General features: G+C 40.8%; 1 protein-coding gene across 3 annotated transcripts in view; it reads right to left on the bottom strand.

Moving 5' to 3' along the window:
- Positions 1-19182, bottom strand: part of LOC134211975 (semaphorin-1A) — a 597712-nt gene that overhangs the window by 495820 nt on the left and 82710 nt on the right. For all 3 annotated transcript variants that reach the window (XM_062689410.1, XM_062689412.1, XM_062689411.1), the window contains exon 2: positions 2412-2973. In XM_062689410.1, coding sequence (XP_062545394.1) covers positions 2412-2565 — 154 coding nt within the window. In that variant the 5' untranslated portion in view covers positions 2566-2973. The remainder of the gene's footprint in view (positions 1-2411; positions 2974-19182) is intronic.

Genomic DNA, 19182 nt, shown 5'->3' with positions numbered 1-19182 from the left:
GCGTAGTGAGAAATGACACGAACATAAACAATCTGTCTGCGAGGACCACTAGAGCGGTCAAGACACGTACGTCAGTTTAAGCGGACGATGGAAACCATCCAGCCTCTACCTTGAGGGAAGCTGAGGACGCTATTCAAAATCAAAAGAACAATAAAGTAGCTGATAAAGCTTGTATCGGAACTGAACTCATCAAGATGATCCCAGAAAAGCTGGCAACTTGTCTGCACAGACTGATGTTCAGATTTTGGGTAACAAAACAACTACAGGAGGAGTGGAAGAAACGGGTCATATGTCCCACCTACAAGAAAGGCTGGAATGTGAAAACTTTCCAGCGATCACCATCCAAAATGCCGCCTATTATATAATAGGATACAATGTGACGCGACCACCAATGGTGAATTGGTACGTGATGTGTTTTTTTTTCAATTTCGATTATTTGGTAGGCTCAGGCGTGTATAACACTTTACGGAGGTTTTTTGTGGTATATACAATTAATATCATTTTATTCTTCACCTGAATTGTTTTTGTCTATGCGAGGAGAATGTAATATAAATAAATTTCATATGGCTGCAGGAATTTAAAATCTTCCCAATCCACATCGCGAATATATTGATTATTATTTTCGGAAATAATCTTTTATTCCGTGTCGCCAACAGTTTTGCAGATCGTGAGCTTTGGGAGTTAGCACAAGTCATACATAAAGCGACTTCCACACAATACAGTTTGATGCTAACAAGTCCAAAAATCGCATTAGTGCAGCCAATCTGCAAAATGTTTTGAAGATATGCTCGAAAAAGAGTATTCAGAAATTCAGATCTTCTGAAAATCATTTGCAATGCTGCCATTAACTCGTGATAAAACCTTATTAACATGTTGGTGATTGCTAACTTTACATTTTTGTGCTTATAAGAAGAATCCCGAGAAACAAAAAAAAATCAAATCCCTTATTTTACTTCGATCCACCTTAAATCAACGTCGCTTACTATTCCACTTTTTCATTATGCTGAAAAAAAAACAAAGTTTTAATTCCAAACCCACCCTAATAGTATTTTCTCTACGAACCCTTTCTACAAGGTCCCGCAGTCTAACCCGTCAAGCAATGGCGCTACCGGCACTCTCGGGAAATGCCATAAAGTTTGCATATTGCGCATAAATTTCACTTCGAAAACCTATTGAAACTTCTGCTTCATCTCGACCACAATTGTTGAATAAACTCTCAGCTCTCAAAGCTTCTGCGCTCATCTGTTATACATTTGTAGCCTGGCTGTGGGAACTCGTTCAGTTGATCTGAACTCTGACGAGTGAAATCCAACCCACGTGAATACACGTGGCAGAGGTTCCCCATCCATTTTCGAGTCATGACTGAAAGGACCTTCCCGGCAGCTGTCCAAGTTCTAATGGTTCACTTCTGAACTGACACATGATGCCCGAGCAACGTGTCAGAAATTTCCGGAACACACCTCACCTCCATTGGGAACCGATGACCAACTATTCGAAACTCAACACACTCACACGGGTGTTCTGGCGGAAGCGGTGGCGGTCCTTCTGTAGTAAATCCTGCCGATATGGTTTGTGCACTTTCCTGAGCTGCCACGACCACCGCAATTTCAATCTGCTTATTTTATGGGAAGAACTCTCCGCCCCGGTCGTCGTCGGATCGCATCGTGTGTGTGGGACAAAGTTTTTCGCGAATCGCTTTAGAACCAAGTGTGTGAAACAATTTTAATTTAATTAAGCCACTTTGCGCTTTACTACAACAACAAGTGGAGTTTCCTTCTCTGCCGACCGACCCCAATGCAATGGAGCGGAAGCACCAGGCTGGCATGCGAATTGTTTCCAATCGTATTAAGACCGAAAGGAACGACTTTCTTTGCCTGTGCCAAGTTGGGGAGGTATACTTTAATTCGCTGAGCAGGAAGAAATCATGGAAGTTACATGCCAAACCATGAATACACGCACAGACAAAGAACCTTTTGGGTTTCTGATTGATTAAAATTTTACAATACACCCTGGCGGAATCGATTCAAAGTTGGTTCGTCGGAAACAGCACGTGTGAGCAATTGATAAATTTAAATCCGATTCGTTTGCCAGGCGAAAACAGGTGGGTGGAACAAAGGCATTTATACAAACGAACTCACGGATTCGCTGGAAAATTAATGCTAAAAATAAACGTAGAAGCTGAGCTATACATATTATGAATAAGCTTAAAATTTATTGCGACAACACTAGCAAAATAAAAACAGACATCATCATCGTCTAACAAATGTATAAAGTTTGACACCAATATTATGGCAATTGAATAGTGCATTATCGGATTGCATCAACGGATCTGGAGTCAGGTCATAGAACAGATCGGATGCACCTGACATATCCCTTACCTCATAAACGCAATAATAAATTTTTACACTCACCTAATGATACGTAGAGCTTCGGTCGGACGTTTTCCTGCCAGGCACATAAGTTTCCAACAACGAACACGGTTACAACAACAAATGCCACTGCCTGTCCGCAGAGCAGCCGCTGATGCGACCGCTCCGAACTGACCGACCCCGACGACAACAGCATGATGATTGCCGGAACAAAGGCCTCTTCTGCTGCTTCAAATTAGCGCCTTCGCGACGACGGGGTAGCCGACGACGTTCCACAAATTCACGACGATTTTCACACCAACTTCACTTTATGATCTACACTCCACCCACAGCGTGCAATTAGCTCGTCATTGTTTGATTTTTTTTCCAATGGTTACGGTTTCACACCTAGACACGATTCTTCACGGTTTCACTATCTTGATTCTACATGGATCGATGCAGGACTGTTTCTGGACTGGAATGTTTTGTTCTCTTTGAGTAGGTTTCACTACTTTTTAAGTTGATCTTGTTTCATGGTATAAATCGAATCAAATTTATCAAGAAGCGCTTTTAAATTGATTTGAAACGTCGCAGGAATAATTAGCTGGACAATTGGCAATGGAATCTGTAAGGAAGAGAAAGGTAAGCATTAGTTAGAAATGTAAACTCTCGGTTATATTGCAATCTATACACATCACATCATTGGGGCAGCAGGGACTATGTCCAAGGGCTTTACGACCCCTCCCCAAGTGACTGCGAGTAAGGGAGTCTGCCTAAGGCGTGGTGGGGTGTAGCAGTGGCCTCTGCTAAGTTCCTCCCAAAAAAACCGCAAGTGTCCGTAAGCAGAATCTTTCAAAGCGACTGTGTGCCGCTTACAAAGCACAAGCCCAGAGAGTGCCATCGGCACATCAGGGTTGATTCCAGCATGTTATTTGACTATGTTTTTGAATATTGCAGTATTGTGAAGAGAGGGCTGGTAGTCTGGACATTCTGTTCTCTTAGTGAGGCCGGGTGGCACCGACCTGGGCAATGGTCAGGCTGTCTTCCGTCTCATAAAACCGTGGCAAGCCCTGTATAACGCGGTACAATCCTGTCACACAGTTGTCAAACTGCGTGGGGTAGTCTCAGATGCTCTTTCCCGACTAGCGCTGATTTGGCTCTGAACACGCAAGTGTCAACCCTCGCATGGCACAAATAACCATGAAATCAATAAGGCGACTACACCAGCTGGTTTCGACGGCAGTCACAAGGGGGACCCAACAGCAATGATTCTTTCAACAAAATCAAAAAAGTAGACGGAGGAGCGGTGTCTGGCAGTTAGGAAGACCCTTTCGCTAGACGAAGTGGCCTTATTCGGTCACCCCAAAGGTCAGACAATGGAGGTGATTACTGACGTTTCAGATGCAATCATGTGCTTTTTGGATACCCGCGTAAAATTAAGCATATGCGGTATTTCGAAAAATTTCGTTTTAGGGCATTCGAAACGAAATTCCGCGGAATTTCGCGGAATTTTAGTATGGCGAAATCTGATTTTCTGATTTCGTTTCGTATCGATTAATTTCAAAAATTTCGACGGAAAAATCATGCTTTTAACGAAATTAAACGGAATTTCGCGGAATTTCGAAATGGATTTTTAATATTTCAAATTTTCATTTCGTAAAAAAATTTGGCTGCGCCGCTGAATTAAATCATTCAAACTCTATTTAAAATTTTATAAGGTACATCGGGGCAAGTTGAAACGGTTTTTTTCAAAGTTGAACTTTGTAGTGCTATAAAAGAAAACATTCTTTGATAAATTTTGAGTTCGTTTGCGGCATTTGCTAGTTCGGGGCAAAGAATATACATAAAAAATTAGCAACCTTACCAAACTTTCGTATAAATAGTTAGTATACTAAAATTATATTTTTATATGCATCGTTTCAACTTCCCCACGTATCGGGGCAAGTGGAAACACTGCACTATATACAGACATTGGCCAATTTTGCCGTATAAAAAACAAAATATAGTACTCAGTGAAACTCAAGATGCACAAGGTTGGTATGGTGACTGTACTGCCAGGACACTCATAAGAGTCCCATGTAAATGTTGATGTAAACTTCTGATGATTTTGAATATCTTTCAGACGTTAGCTCAAAATTGTCTCCTGTTAAGGAAAAGTGATAAAATAGTAGGCTTTGTTCTAGAATTTTGAAAATCAAATCCTTCTTGTATTGTCCATTTTGATATTTACTCGGATTACTTTTCAGGATGGTTAATTATTTGGTTCGCTTGATCAATTCGTTTGTGTTTTAATTAACCAGCATATCTCTCACAAACCCCTCGATTGAAGAAATAGGGGACTAGGGAAGTGAAAGGTGGTGTTAACAAAATGGTTACATGCTCTGTTTTATTTTTTTGAAAGCCAGTGCTCACTACGAGGAAAAGTAGATTGAGAATCCCAAAACAAGACCATGCAGTTTGAACATGACCCCTTTTAATTCTATTCTTGAGTGGAAATTGCAGGTGGGTTGTATTCATGACGGGATGGGCGAAAATTTATTAAATTTATTTTCAGAAGCTTGGACCTTTTTATAAATTTATATTATCCGAATGTATTTACGGACCAATGTGAATTCTGGAAAAAAACATTTCATTTTAAATTGCGAGGGTGACGTTTTGAACCGTTGTTTCAACTTGCTCCGCACCACGCATTTCTATTTGCCCCGATGGGTTGAAAATGCGGAGCAATTTCAAACGACAAAAATATTTACGAAAATTTGCCGGGTCTTTAATCGATTTTTTATAATCATTATGGTTATTCAACACTAGCAGACCCGACGAACTTCATTTCGCCTAAAATTGATTTATTTTCTGAATAATTCTTGAGCTATGAAGAAATTGATGTTTCATTTGTATGGGAGCCCCCCTTTCCAAAGGAGGGAGGGATCTCGAATAGGACCCTTCACCAGCTCCAAAAACCTCTGCATACAAATTTTAACGCCGATCCGTTCAGTAGTTTCGAAATCTAAAAGGTTCAGACAGACAGAAATTCATTTTTCTCGGTGAACAAAAACTAAACACAATTATTTCTGCGTGACGTTTCGGTCTACTGCTTTGCCTCGACCATCTTCAGACGAATATCGATCACCGCAGCGATTACCACCTCGTTTTCTGCTGGGCGATCACTTACCACTCTGTGAAACAGACTCCATACTGAGTAACGGTGATTAAATCAATAAAAAAAGACGGAAATTCATTTTTATGTATATAGATTGGATGATTACCTACCGTAAAAATTTGATGGAAAAAAACTCTTACAAACATCATTTTGAGACTTATTTCATTGGCACGCCAAAAACAACTACCATGATATGTGAAGCAACTTTATCCAATGGAAATTTGCAGGAAATCGTTGATTCCAGCGTTAACTTTTGGTTTTTGTTCAGAGGGTCCATTATACGCACGGGGTCCATTACTATCACTCTCCCTAATATTTAGCAATAAACGTAAATGTTTGCGTTCAAGTTTGATGGCATTAAATTAGTTTACATAGTTTATATAGCTAAAGGTTTATACATTGTTCTCAAGGTCTGAAAAGGTTTATAACTGTTGATTTTAACCATTATATTCATTTTTTTTCCATCTAGCAGTTATATTTTTTCAAGTGAAATCTTTTGTGCTTGTAACTTTCGCTTCTCTTCCATAAATAATGGATATTTCTATCGAGTTTAGATAGTTTCTATCGAGGAAGATAAACATCGATTTTTGAAACATATTGTATGGAAGGTTCTGTACCAAATTAATTTGGTTACACTGGCGACCACCTTATCAGAGCTACCGACTGAATAGTAACAAGGCAGACACGATTGAATTATCACATCATGTCCTAGCTTTCAGCAAACACGTATGCCTATTTTTTATTGCTAAAACACAGCAAATAGTTTATTGGTAATCAGCAAAAAAAAAATCCGGAAATGGTGGCGATGCTTTTTAACTAATGCAAAACCATGCAAAATGATCGAAAAAATGTGATCTATTCTCCTAAAAAACTTTTTTGACCTTTCTAATGTTACTCTTTCAATATATTTTATAATGCATCTGGGTTTTTACATTCTATTTCCAATGGTTTGAATTTCAAGGCTTTACAGATTCATCATGGAATGGAGAACGTTTTCCGGGGCGACAGGCAATGTGAGGCAAGTAGGTTGAACCCAGAACTGTCCCGCATAATCCGGGACGTTTGTAACCTAATGCCTACATGCAGTTAGTGAAACCCAAGTAACATTTCAAGTTTTATTCAGCTCTAAGAATGGTTTTGAAGATCAATTCATAAGACCTAACAATAAAACCGAATAATACACCGCAACCTTATGATAACCACTATAAGAGTAAGATATTGCCAAGTGGCCCTCTCCAGATAACCACTATAAACCTATTATAAGAGCATTTAGAAACTCTTTTTAAACCACCCGCAAAAAAGGGAATATGGCTGCGGCAGCTGTCAAAATGTTGCTTTAAAAAAAGAGAAACAAAGCTTTGTAGAAAAATAATAACAAAATGGATTGCTGATGAAAATTATGATGATGACAACAAAATATTTGTTTTCAGGTTGTTTTTTTCGGTTCAGTACCATTGAAAAGGAGTGCGCGTCCGATTTTATGGGCAAAGCTGGTGAAAAATAAGGTTGAACACCACGCGCCGACAATATAACGTAGTTCAGGGAAATAAATAGAAAATAGTTTTTACCGCAACATCTAGGATGTCCACCAAATCGATACGTACTTTTGCTCAAATTATTATCAAATACAATTATATATCAGAAAAAGTATGAAAAGGTGATGAAAATATCGTAAAATCATGAATTTCAGGGATATATTTCACTGACTGCGAAATGCTTCTCCATTTTCAATATGGCCATCATGGAATTTGATCAGAAATTTTTTGCCAAAATTAAACACCGTAATAAACTCTTCGCAATACAAACATTCTTATGGAGGTAATTCATTTGACCGCATTATGACCAAAAATTGGAGCTTTATTCGAGCGTTGAAAATTGGATTTATTACGCTCTTCATCACAAGCATAGATCTGTTCATATGGTCAATAGGCATTTGACGTTTTAAGCTTTTTTCAACAGATTTATGAGAGGTTTATTGATAGCAATAAGAGCGCCAATAAAACTGAGCAATTGGCTTGGTGATTACTATCATAAGTCCGCAATAAGAATTAGATAAATCCAAGAAGCTTGGGAAAATTGTTACTGGGAATGGTGTTGCTAGAGTAAGAGCATCTCACAGCTATTATTGTTAAGGTCCGACTCCCATCAGCGCACAATAGAATTTTTCTAATCGTTCTCACGAAAAGTGAGTGAGAGGTGAAGAGATTAAACGAAAAAGGTTTTCATCCAGCAGTCACGATTTTCGTTTATCTTCAAAGGCCGAGAGAAAAAGATGGATGAAAAATGCCCCTCAATGCTCGCTTAATATTTCCATCAGTAAAAATTTAGAAAAGTCGAGTTTACACACTTAGTTTTTATATCTGCAGCTCTTTAAAAATCCTCATAGCCGTGCGCCAGTAAAATAAATAACTGATATTCCGGCAGAAATGATTTTTGTTAGCTGATTTTCGGCAAATTATTTGCTGATTTCCAGCAATTTTGACAGAAATCTCGGCAAAAAACATGTTTTCTGGGGCACGGGTGTGCGAATCTCGGTAAAAGTTGACCATTTTGTTGACATCCCGGTAAAAAAAATTAAGTGTGTACTACTGCAACTAACAGCTGTTTGGAAAGTCTTACAGATTCAATAAATCTTCATGAATTTGGTTGGAAATTTGCCTGGAGACTTTATTCAAGATGTCGATTGAAATGGAAGGGTGGCACTTTGAATCTGTAATACTTTTCAAAATGATGAACAGATCCAATAAATATGAAATCTGTTGATTGCAGTTAAAAAATCTGCTTTAATTTATTTTTACTGAGGCCTGTTGGAAATATTAAGCGATGAATATTTTTACGTTGTTTATGGTAAAGAGGCATACTTTTGAAAATGGTAAACATTAATTAATTAAGTAAAATTAAGCTAGATTCTACCTATGAAATTTGGGTAACAATATTTTTCTTTAACAATATTAAACAAAATTAATTTTCTTTTATCCGTTTTTTTATTAGTTTTTTGCATTATGTATATAATGCAAAAAAAAACTATTCAATAAAAATTCCGCGGATTTTTTTTTAAATTTCGTTTCGTTTCGAAAAATTTCGAATCAAATGGACCTCAATTTCGTTTCGTTTCGAAGTATCGGAAGTAAATCTAAATTTCGTTTCGTTCCGAACCAATAATAGCATTTCAAATTTCGTTTCGTATCGTTTCGTCAGGAAAAAATGTGTTATCGCATACCCTTACGTAAAATATAGTAAGGATCTGAAACAGGTCGTACTGACACTGTACGCTTTAGTCGTGGAGGCGAAGTTGGAGTGGAAGACTTTGGTAGAGGCCAGTAAGAAGGCGGATCACAAGATCCGCCTTCTTAGTGAGGAGAAGGAGTCGGCGGTGAGCCAAACGGTGAAGGCCAGGAAGGAGGCCGAATCGGAGATTCGACTATTACAGGTGCCTTGGCCACGGTCAAAACTCCTATGACTTCAAGGGGCCTGACCGCAGTAAGCTATGCCGTAGGTGTGGAGCTGAAAACCACCAAGATCGCACCTGTCAGGCTGCACCAAGATCTGTCCCCGGGCACAGACAACAGGCATCTTACCGGAGCTCAGGTCTGTCCAGCCTCTAGAAGGGTCCAGGCATGCAAGTAACACAGCTAAACTTAAATCACTGCAAGACAGCTCAACTGCTGCTACAACAGTCGGTTATTGAGTAAACGGAGGTAAACGGAGTTTACTTTTGTAGCTGCTACTGTCCTCCCAGATGGAGTATAGAGCAGGTCACTAGGGTAGTTGATTTATTGTATTTATTGTATTTATTGATTACATTTAACTGACCGTAGAGGTCTTATTGAACTACTTAAAACTAGACATGACACAACAGATGGTAAACAAAACACATTATCATAATTGCACATTTAAGGAAGATTTCATTCTAAAGCAAGCTAATTACAAAATAAATAGGTACACACATTATTCCTCTTAATTTCAACAAATAGCAATTTAAATTCGACAAATAACCTTGAACTATGAACTAACAAACAATCAATTTCAATTATACAACATTAAGGTTTCCACGTTGCATTTAAGTCACATATGAATTCCCTAAATTTTATTTCGTTTGGCCAAATCGAGTCTTTTAAAGCTAACGGTTTTAATTTCACGTCTAATTCAATTTTGAATGAAATGTATTCCATTTTTTCAATATCCTTCCATTTCGGTATTAGCATTTTAATTTTATCACATGCCAATAGTGGAATTCCTAGCGAGCGTGATACCAATACTCTCACATCATTTTCGGTCGCACTTCTGTCGATGTTCGATAGAAAAAGTGAGAATTCCTCACTTCTTTTCTCCACTTGATGCGATGGGCTGCTATCAATTTCATCGGAGTTGTCACGGAGATTCGATAAACTAACAGGCGTGGAATGTAGATACGGAGCAAGCGGTTCGGGTTGTTTAACGACGCTTGCAAGTGTTTTTACAATGTTCGCAACGGATCGCTTCAAATCGTCTATCTCGTCCTCCATTGATCGCGACGGTTCGGTGCTGTTGGCTTCATCAATTTGCGTCCTATCTCGTTCCTTGCAAAATACATCCATGCATAAGTCGCACATCCAGATGATATTGCGGGATAACACACACAGAGCAGCTTCAGTAACTCCAACACAGCTTGCGTGAAACACTTTGGCGCTCTTTCCTTCACAAACCGTACGGTCATCGTTATTGTTGATGACCAGTTTGCATTTCTCACAATGGTTTGGCATTATAATTAAACGAATTACCAAAGAGGCTGAGCTACCTCGATCGATTTTTATGCACCGTGGGGGAATGCTATAAATCACTTTCGAGTGTACACCCGTTTTACACTTTTAGAACAGCTATATCACGTACAAATCAGCAATCAGAAACGGAGCGGTTAACAGCAAGGCGAACTCGACGAACGAACAACTTTTGTTTTTATTAATATTCTTGCGGCGAAACTAACTGTAGTAGTTGTAGCAGGTGATTTCAATGCGTGGGCAATGGACTAGAGTTCCCGGTTCACTAACGCTAGAGGTCATATCCTGCTAGTCTTTTTTTTTCCTAAGCAATGGAGGGGGAATCCGATCAACAGACATCCTGGGTTGTCCAGGAAGTGCGGGATTAGGGACCACCTCCAACAGCAAACGAGGGAGGCAGGACTACATCCCCGACCCGCTAAACCGTTTCCATTGCCGCCAAGCCCATAGTCCCTTCGGTATAATCAGAAAGTAATGCTTCAAAGGGGGGCAAGTGCACAACGCACCCTCGAGGTTAGCTTCGTGTCCTTGCAGCACCGAACATCGTGACTCGCTATTTTAGAAGAACACCATGGTATCGTGCCAGCGCATTGCCAGCTTTCCAGGTGGCCCTATGTCCTCGGAAGGTTGGAAGGGTCGACTTCGCGCCTGCTTCCCTCTGCACGACTGGTACCAAGAATGATGATGCCGCGTGCACCCCAAATTGACCTCTCTGCGATAGGGTCTATTCGCTAACACACAGAGGGACTTGCCAACGCGGTGCCTACGCCTGCCCCAGCCTTGACGAGCACCCCTTTCCATCCTCGGGCTCAGAACGCGCCCGAGTGACCGACGCCGCGAAAGCGATGATACCATGTTGTTCTTCGCGCGGCCACTTGATCGATAAAAGGATTGAGATCAACCACAGGGCACCGGTACGACCCATGAAGCCGGATCCGAACCCTTGGACCCCTTGGGCGAGGCCGAGTGTCCAAACTGGTGTAGATACTGTCTGAAGCAGCCATGGCCTGTAAGGACCTGGGTCAGGTGGAAAGTGATTTCCCCATGGAGTCTCTTGACACACGTGCCTATCTCCGGTATCAACCTACGTGTCCATCTTACCTGCGCTGTGATTTTGCAGCACGGTTAGACGCCGGGCACTTCGAACCCCCATAGGGTGCTTGCTGTTCGCAGCTTTGCTGGAACAAATCAAACAATTGGGAGGGTTCGTGCAGCATCGTGCCTTATGTTCCTCCAATCCGCAGCGTTGGCAGAGCTTGCTGCTGTCAAGGCCTTTGCAGTCCCATTGCTTGTGCCCCGGTTCCAGGCACTTGAAGCAAACTTCGGGTTGCTCGTATATGCCCACAGGGCACACCGACCATCCCACCTTGACGCTCCCTAACTTGACTATATTGGAGGCGTCCTCTGCAGCTGATTATCGTGCCGTGACGAGCTCTTCGACTTCAGTGATCTCGTCCAGGGCTTTAACCCTTAGTATCACCTCCGTCGTGAGTGCCCTCACCTTGACCGTCTCGCCTAGGACTTACTTCCCCTTTTTTTGTATGCGGCGCCCTTTTGCGAGACGCCCCGCTTCAGCTCGAGGATCATCTCGACCGTCCGTGTACGTCTTATTCGACGTACGTCTGCGCCGAGTTCACCGAGCTTGACGTCACTCCTCATCGCCTTCAAGACGTCCGAGTACTTAGCCTCGTCCGACTTGATGACTAGGGTATCGCCCCTGGAGCAATTAGCACCTACCCTAGACTTCTTGCTACCCTCATTCGCCTGGGCCTTCATTTCGCCCATTGACGTCTTCGGTTTCCTCTTGTTCTTGACCAAGGTCCAGGAGGCGTCATCTTCCTCTATTTCCCTGGTCTGGTGCGGCTGAGAGCTCTCAGCCTGCCGTAACCCCTTACTACCGTCTTTCCTGGGTGGACGGACCTTTCCAGGTCCTTCCCCCCCGGTTTTGGATGTACCTGGCCGGGGTTCAGCTACTACCCTTGTTCAGGGTAGTAACCCTTCGCGTTTTGGAGCGGCCCCCAGGGAGCTCATCCCCTGGAGACGGTCTCCTCCGTTTTTGTGTCTGCTCCGTTGCAGCAGTCTCCCCCGACGTGCCCGCGAATACTTGAGCCTCAGTCTGGGTAGACTTTGGCACCACCGTCTTCGCTGGCACGCCCTCGGTCGATTCGACCTTGCCCGAGTCCGCGAATCCGTGGGCCTCAGTCTGAGTAGACCTCGACTCCACGGATTTCACGAATTTGCACTTGGCCGTCCCGACCGCCCTCTCCAGCTTGGCGTCCAATATCGACTTTCGAAGTTTCAGCAAGCTCCCCTTGAGGTCCTTACTGATATTAAGTTTCGGTGACGCAAAATCGATGATGGCGTCCAGCTGTTCCGTCGTCACCTCGAAGGCCGAAAGCCCATCGCATTTGTGGTTCATCGCCCTCACAAGCCATGGGCCGTCCATACCCACTACCGGCGTAGCCGGGGAAAAGGTTAAGTGACCCACGCTGGCACTGCGCACCAAGCTGCCTACTATTGCCTCTGACCTCCTAGGCGGAGACCTGAACTATCCACCTCTTGCGAAGGGGTTGTCGCCCTACTACTACCACTAATTGAAGAATTGACTTGGTTTTCCATTTTGATCCCACGAGTTGCTCGGGGAAAGAGGTCCACCACGCCAGAGCCCAGCATGACGCGGTAAGGGACAATTACTGTGGAGGGTGCCCAGGTACCCCACAGGCTCCGTTAAAGGCCTAGGCCCTGGCCATGCATCCTCTCGGCACGGGTCGCTTAACGCCTTGGGATTATGGGTTAGGGACGATGGTCCCCTTGGTCGCACCCCCTCACTCCAGCTAATGTCTGCACTACCTGCACTACCAGTTAACTACAAAACCCCTTAGCTGGCGGTCGATTGTCATCGGAAGACCCGTGGAAGATGTTAGTCAAAATAGTAGAAGGGTTGTTTCCGAAGCATGAATCATCGAACTGGCTCGATACACAGTATGAGTCAGTCGAAATGGTACCACTAGTGACTAACGAGAAGCTTATCGTAGCTGCAAGCAAACTTAAACATAACAAGGCACCAGGCCCGGATGGTATTCCCAACCTGGTCCTTAAACACGCCATTCTTGCTGATCCAGATATGTTTAGGAGCGGCCTCCAACGATGCCTGGATGAAGGAAACTTCCCAGACCGTTGGAAACGGCAGAAACGGCCCGGCAAACCGCCGGGAGATCCTTCGGCATACAGACCAATTTGCCTACTCGACACAGCTGGGAAGTTGCTAGAGAGGGTGATCCTGAATAGATTGTCGGACTATACGGAGTGTGCTAGTCCACGCTGTTTGCACTTATCTGTTCGTCGAGCTTCTGGTGGAACTCAGCCGACACTCCGAGAAACTCAGCTCATCTATCAAAACAAGGCCTATCTGGATGTCTCGCGAATTGCGGGGCTCCTGGTGTGCTTTCAAATATTCCTTCGTACAAATTGCAGCGAAATTGACTACCTGTAGGCTATTGTAATTGGTAGCAAATAAAGACGATTATAAGACGAAGAAAAGGCCTTTATACCGACCTTTACCCCTTTAGGCATAATTGGGCTGTAATTGAAGATTCTGCTGATAAATCATAGTATTTTTTAATATTTCCGGGTTGATTGCCAAAAATGGGCGTACTTTCCCACTTCAATGTTAAAAGTTGAAACGTGAGATTACAAAAATAGTATTTCAGCAAAAGTTTGATCTTGTTTGATCTGTCCCGTTTTTAATTTAAAGAAAAAACAATGAAAAGTGATTTTGCGTCGAATGCAACTTGTTGCGGGAAAATTATTTGAGGACAATGCGCTTAAGTCCGCAGCTGCTTCTCTCCGCCTTCAGGTGCGTCCAACACTTTAGAAATATTGCTGTACAAGGACCGTCTCTTTATTAATCACTGTGCTCCTCGTCTCCTTGTATCAACCAAATTAGTAGGTTAGGAGGTTATTTCCATATCCACATTAATTAATGATGAGTGGAATTATCTCTGAATCGCAATGCACTATTGAAAGCAAGTAATTAGTTAAATGATTAATAAACTTAAACAACAATAAAGTGTTCTACGCAGTTGGTGGAAAATATGTACAACATAGGCTGAAAAACAGCGTTCCATCTCATCAAAGTTAGAGGCACTAAAATGAACAACATTCCATTAATAGAATATAAATATGCACAGCACTCCTAGGATGCATAGGCCTGGCGACGGCAAGCCAACACACGAGACGAACGCAAATTAAAACAAACAATTCCAAACAAGAAATTTAATTGCTCGCGGGCATAAATAACGCGGGCGCCCCCCTAAACGCAAGGCCCTTGTTTAATTTAGTGCTCTCGTTTTGTTCATTCATGGCCACCTCTCAAACAGCGACTTTCATCGACGACGTGCAGTGAACGAGTGCTGAATGAGTGAGAGTGGCGGAACAGGAAGTGCCAGCGAAAAAAAAAACAAACTGCGGAAGAACGGAAGAGCGGTAAACCCATCCAACCTCGGCCAACCCAGTTGCGGGCCTGCAAGAATGGTCGAACAGCTGCGGAATGGCGAACCACTCACTCGCGGTTAAATGACTCGCAAACAGTAAATTAGTATATCGACGACGCTACAGACAAAGCTGTTAAATTTATTTCCGTGAAGATTACACTTGTTCGACCGCGGGAAATTCGGAACAAGATATAATAACCGTGGTTGAAACGGGGAGGGGAGGGCGGCATGAGGGCAATTCGGTGTGCCATTGGCTAGTGAAACGAAGGTTGTAAAAAATCCAATTAAAATTAAACAACCAAACCATACACCCCAAAACTAGCGGAAATAAATAAGTTACTGAGCGGACGCACAAAAGTGGTTCGGACATTCTGTGGGAATAGCTGGAAGCCATTATTCTGGGCACTAGTGAATACACGTAGTATGTATATGGTGCAGTGGTGCCAGCCAGCTTTGGAATCTTTGTATACTTTTAGCATAATTAGGGGAACTGCTCCTTGAATTCATACCATGTACCCAAATCAATATCATTCGGAAACAAAGAATTGGTGTGCAAATTGTTTTATTTCCCATTTTTGTGATTTTTTTCAGCAATGAGCACGCCGGATAACAACAAAACACGACACAAATTGAGCCTAAATTGCCTGTTTTGCGAATGTTATTGATATAGGAGCATGTTATTAATAATGGAACAGATACCCTAGTTGTCTTGAGATGGCAAAAAACATGCTGGTGATATTTTTATTTCACTCAGTGTATTCCCATTCAAAATAAACTGTACAGAAATTGTTTCAAATTTAGTTTGCAAAACTTCGTAAATTTGTTTTTTGGATGTTCTTTTTCTTTATTTTTCAATGAATCGATCTATCACACTGGAAACTGTTGGAAAAGTTGAATTACAAATGTGCTTCAACATTAACGCGCGTTGAACAAAAAAGATCTATCTCAAAAGAAAGTGCTCGTCCGAAAAGGTTGGAAAACCCCTGATTGATCCCACTAGCGGTGTTTGTCCCTTTCTCGTGCATTAGATATACTAAAAAGTTTGAGTGAGAAAATCTTAGAGTGTTTTTGTATGAAAATCATGTTTTGGCCATAACTTTTGAACCCATACCAACCCCGACCTTCTCAATTTTCAATAGGAAACTATGGGAAATGATTCCCCGTTGAACGCAACTTTTTGCAAATAAATCGGTTCAAGGTCCATAAAACATGAGTGAATTTTATTTTGCGCACATACATACACACACGCACAGACAAACATATTCTCAATTCATTTCTACTATTTTCATTTCGTTTTTTTAAACCATGTTAGGGGAAGTGGGGGTAGCACGCCCATAGGTGTTAAATCGCGCCACCCCTGAATAAGGTTAAATATCCCCATTTTGATTATTTTCAATAGTCTATACGATAAAGTAATGAAAAATATTGCCATTGGATACATATATTTCATGATTTTTCTCTAGTTATACATGAAAAGCTCGAAAAAACGATTTTTGCGTGTTTTGATGCAATTCTAGCTCGGTGGAATTTAGTCTTTCTGTCGCTGTTATACATTGATAAATTAATAATTGAGCCATGAGCCATGCTGCTTACTTGTGTTCTTTATGTTCCACACGAAATCGTCGTCAAAAATGGTTTTAAAACGATTTTATGGGCCTTCAAACTTCTGAGGTCGGTGTGGGGCATTACGCCCATGCTCATTTCGTATGACCGAAACAGCTGAAACAGTCGGTTAATTGCCTTAATGTAGGCAATTAAAATGAAAATCAGTACGATAAGCACATGCGCGTTTTAACCCATCCACTGGCGCATCTCACCCCGCATGGTTTCAAAATCATTTTTTTCGGGTGCTTTTTAAAAATCAAATTTCTGTGCAATAAAATGGACAATTAGATATCTGTTATCGGTAGTCAGTCGCAGATATGCTGTTCTTCAGTATGCGCTGATGAAAACTGGCTGAAATGGTGGTTTTCATTGATAAAAATGGCATTTTCCTTAACGTGGGCGTCCTACCCCCAGTTCCCCTACTCCAGCGCGCATTTGGAATCAGATTACGATTTATCCAAATGAAGTATGAGACTCTTTCATTGTACCTAATTATTATTTGAAGGTAAAGGTGCAGATGCGGTACGGACCTGACATGAAAAACCAACACTTATAGTAAAACACGAAGTAAACATTCATATTGACTTAAAAGTTATTATGAAACGTAAGTTTTAAGTCGGAATATCATGCCTAATATAACTCAGTGATTCGTACAGTACATTTTTGCTTCTATTATCATGTCACATTGTTTGTACCGTACAGAATGTTGCACAACATTCTCTTGTGACAATTATAGTGTTGTAGACACATGCCATTCATGGCAATGAATGTATTACCCGCGAGTCGTTCGAATCATGTGACAATATTCGTGCCGCCTGTGAATGTATCGCTATCTACTATGATGGTAGTGCAAAATGAATGTTCTGAGCAGTCATAAAAGCTATGATGCTTTTAGAAAAAGTAAATAATAAACAATTTGTTTCGTTTGGCTGCACACTTATTACGTAAAGGCTTAGGGCGGGTGGGGTAGGAACAAAAAATAATTTATAATGAAACAATTTTTCATAGGGGAGGGGGTTCAAACCCCGGAGAGTTCACTTTCGTACTGAGTGTATCGTCATTTCATATCCCAAGTAAGATTTCTCAAACAATAAATCGTCAAACGATGAGGCACTTCTTAAATATTTAAAAGCTATTGCTGCTCTGAAAAAAGAACGTTTTTACAGACTTAAAAATCATTTAAATAATTTAATATTTCAACTATTCGAGCCAGATTTATTTTTAACCTGTTTTTGATTATCTAAGTAAAAAATGATATTTCTAGATATATTTTAAAAAAAGCACCAAAAACTAATAAAATAACAAAAAATATAGGCTCGTACGTATAATTGTTTGATAAGTAATTTTATATTCTTAGTTGAACCACATTTTTTATTTCAAAATTTTGATTTTTATTGTTGAAAACCCAGGTTGGGGAAATTGAGGTAATATGCACCCTCGGAGCAAAACGACACATTTGCCATTTTGAATACATTTTCAGCAGTTTTTTCCAGAGTATTTACTACAGCGCATGTAGTTCGGATCTCTAACTAGCGATCCAGTAGTAAACATTCATGAAAATATTCCTGGAACATCGCCGAATATGCCAAAAAGACGTTTTGCCCCAGGGGTGCATATTACCCCAGTTACCCCTAATTCCACTAGCGGTGAAGATGCCTTTGTCCAAACAATCGATTCCAAACTATAATTTCCTACCTTAAGGCGTGTACCGACACTTGCTTTATACATAGATAAATGATTAAAACGTTTGATGATCAAAGTTACCCCAAATTGAAGAGTCAAAAAACCCCATAAAAAAAATTCAAACCAGTTTTAAATTATCAAATAATTAAGAACAATTGCCTAATACGTTATACATGTAGCAGTACTCGTTTCAAAAATATGAGAAAAGCCACTTACGGAGGAAATATGTACAAAACAATTAAAAAAAATATCAATGTTCAACCGGATCACGGCACTATAGATCGTGGTAACGGAATGATTGATAGAAGCATAATTCGTAACCTGATTGCAGTTCAGGATAGTGTTTATTGATAATATACTGAAGTCGTAGTCAAGGCTAGATGTTAGCTTAGAATTTTTAATGTGAGAACGAACGTCGTCAACACAAACAGCATACTTCTTGAAAAAATATCAGCATAAACACTTTCAAGGACACATGTTATGGTCATATTTCTTGGATTTTTTTTTCAAATGGTCCTTATTGATTTTGAAAAAGTTGCTCACTGAAAAAGCTAATAAATCAATATCGATAATCCATGAACGTGAATTTTAAAATAAACGTAAGAAATGGCTCAACGAAATCGATTTCCAGTGGTTTTTACTCGCGTGAAAGAAAAAAACATTTTGTATAAATTTTTCGTAAACCGTTAATCTTTCTTAAATCTATCACTTGCTGTGTATATGGAAATCGAGTTTTCATGATATTGTAATTATTGTTCATTTCGGGTGACCAATACCCGGAAAATAAGAAATTAAACTTATAAATCCCAAAATCCGCGTAAAGAATGCACAAAAAGCGAGCTCAGCTATATTAACTGTATTATTTTCAAATATTTAGCTCCATTGATGATGCATTCATCACCTTCAAAATTATATTCCATTATTTTCATTTGTGACACATATTATGTCGCATAGAAAAATTTCACGGTAGCTCATGACTTTTTTTTCTGTCATGCTACAATAATTTGTGTTACATGACCGTCACACATGCAACACGTGACCATCAACAGATTTACAGTTCAAGACAGTACATTTTAATCCACTGAATATAACCCAAACCAAATGATCTGGCAGCACTGCCCTTATCCGCGATGTTTCTA

This window comes from Armigeres subalbatus, chromosome 2, assembly GCF_024139115.2.
Source record: "Armigeres subalbatus isolate Guangzhou_Male chromosome 2, GZ_Asu_2, whole genome shotgun sequence".
NCBI classification, from domain to species: Eukaryota; Metazoa; Arthropoda; class Insecta; order Diptera; family Culicidae; genus Armigeres; species Armigeres subalbatus.
Note: the sequence above shows the minus strand (reverse complement) of the source record. Positions and strands in the feature narration are given on the sequence as shown.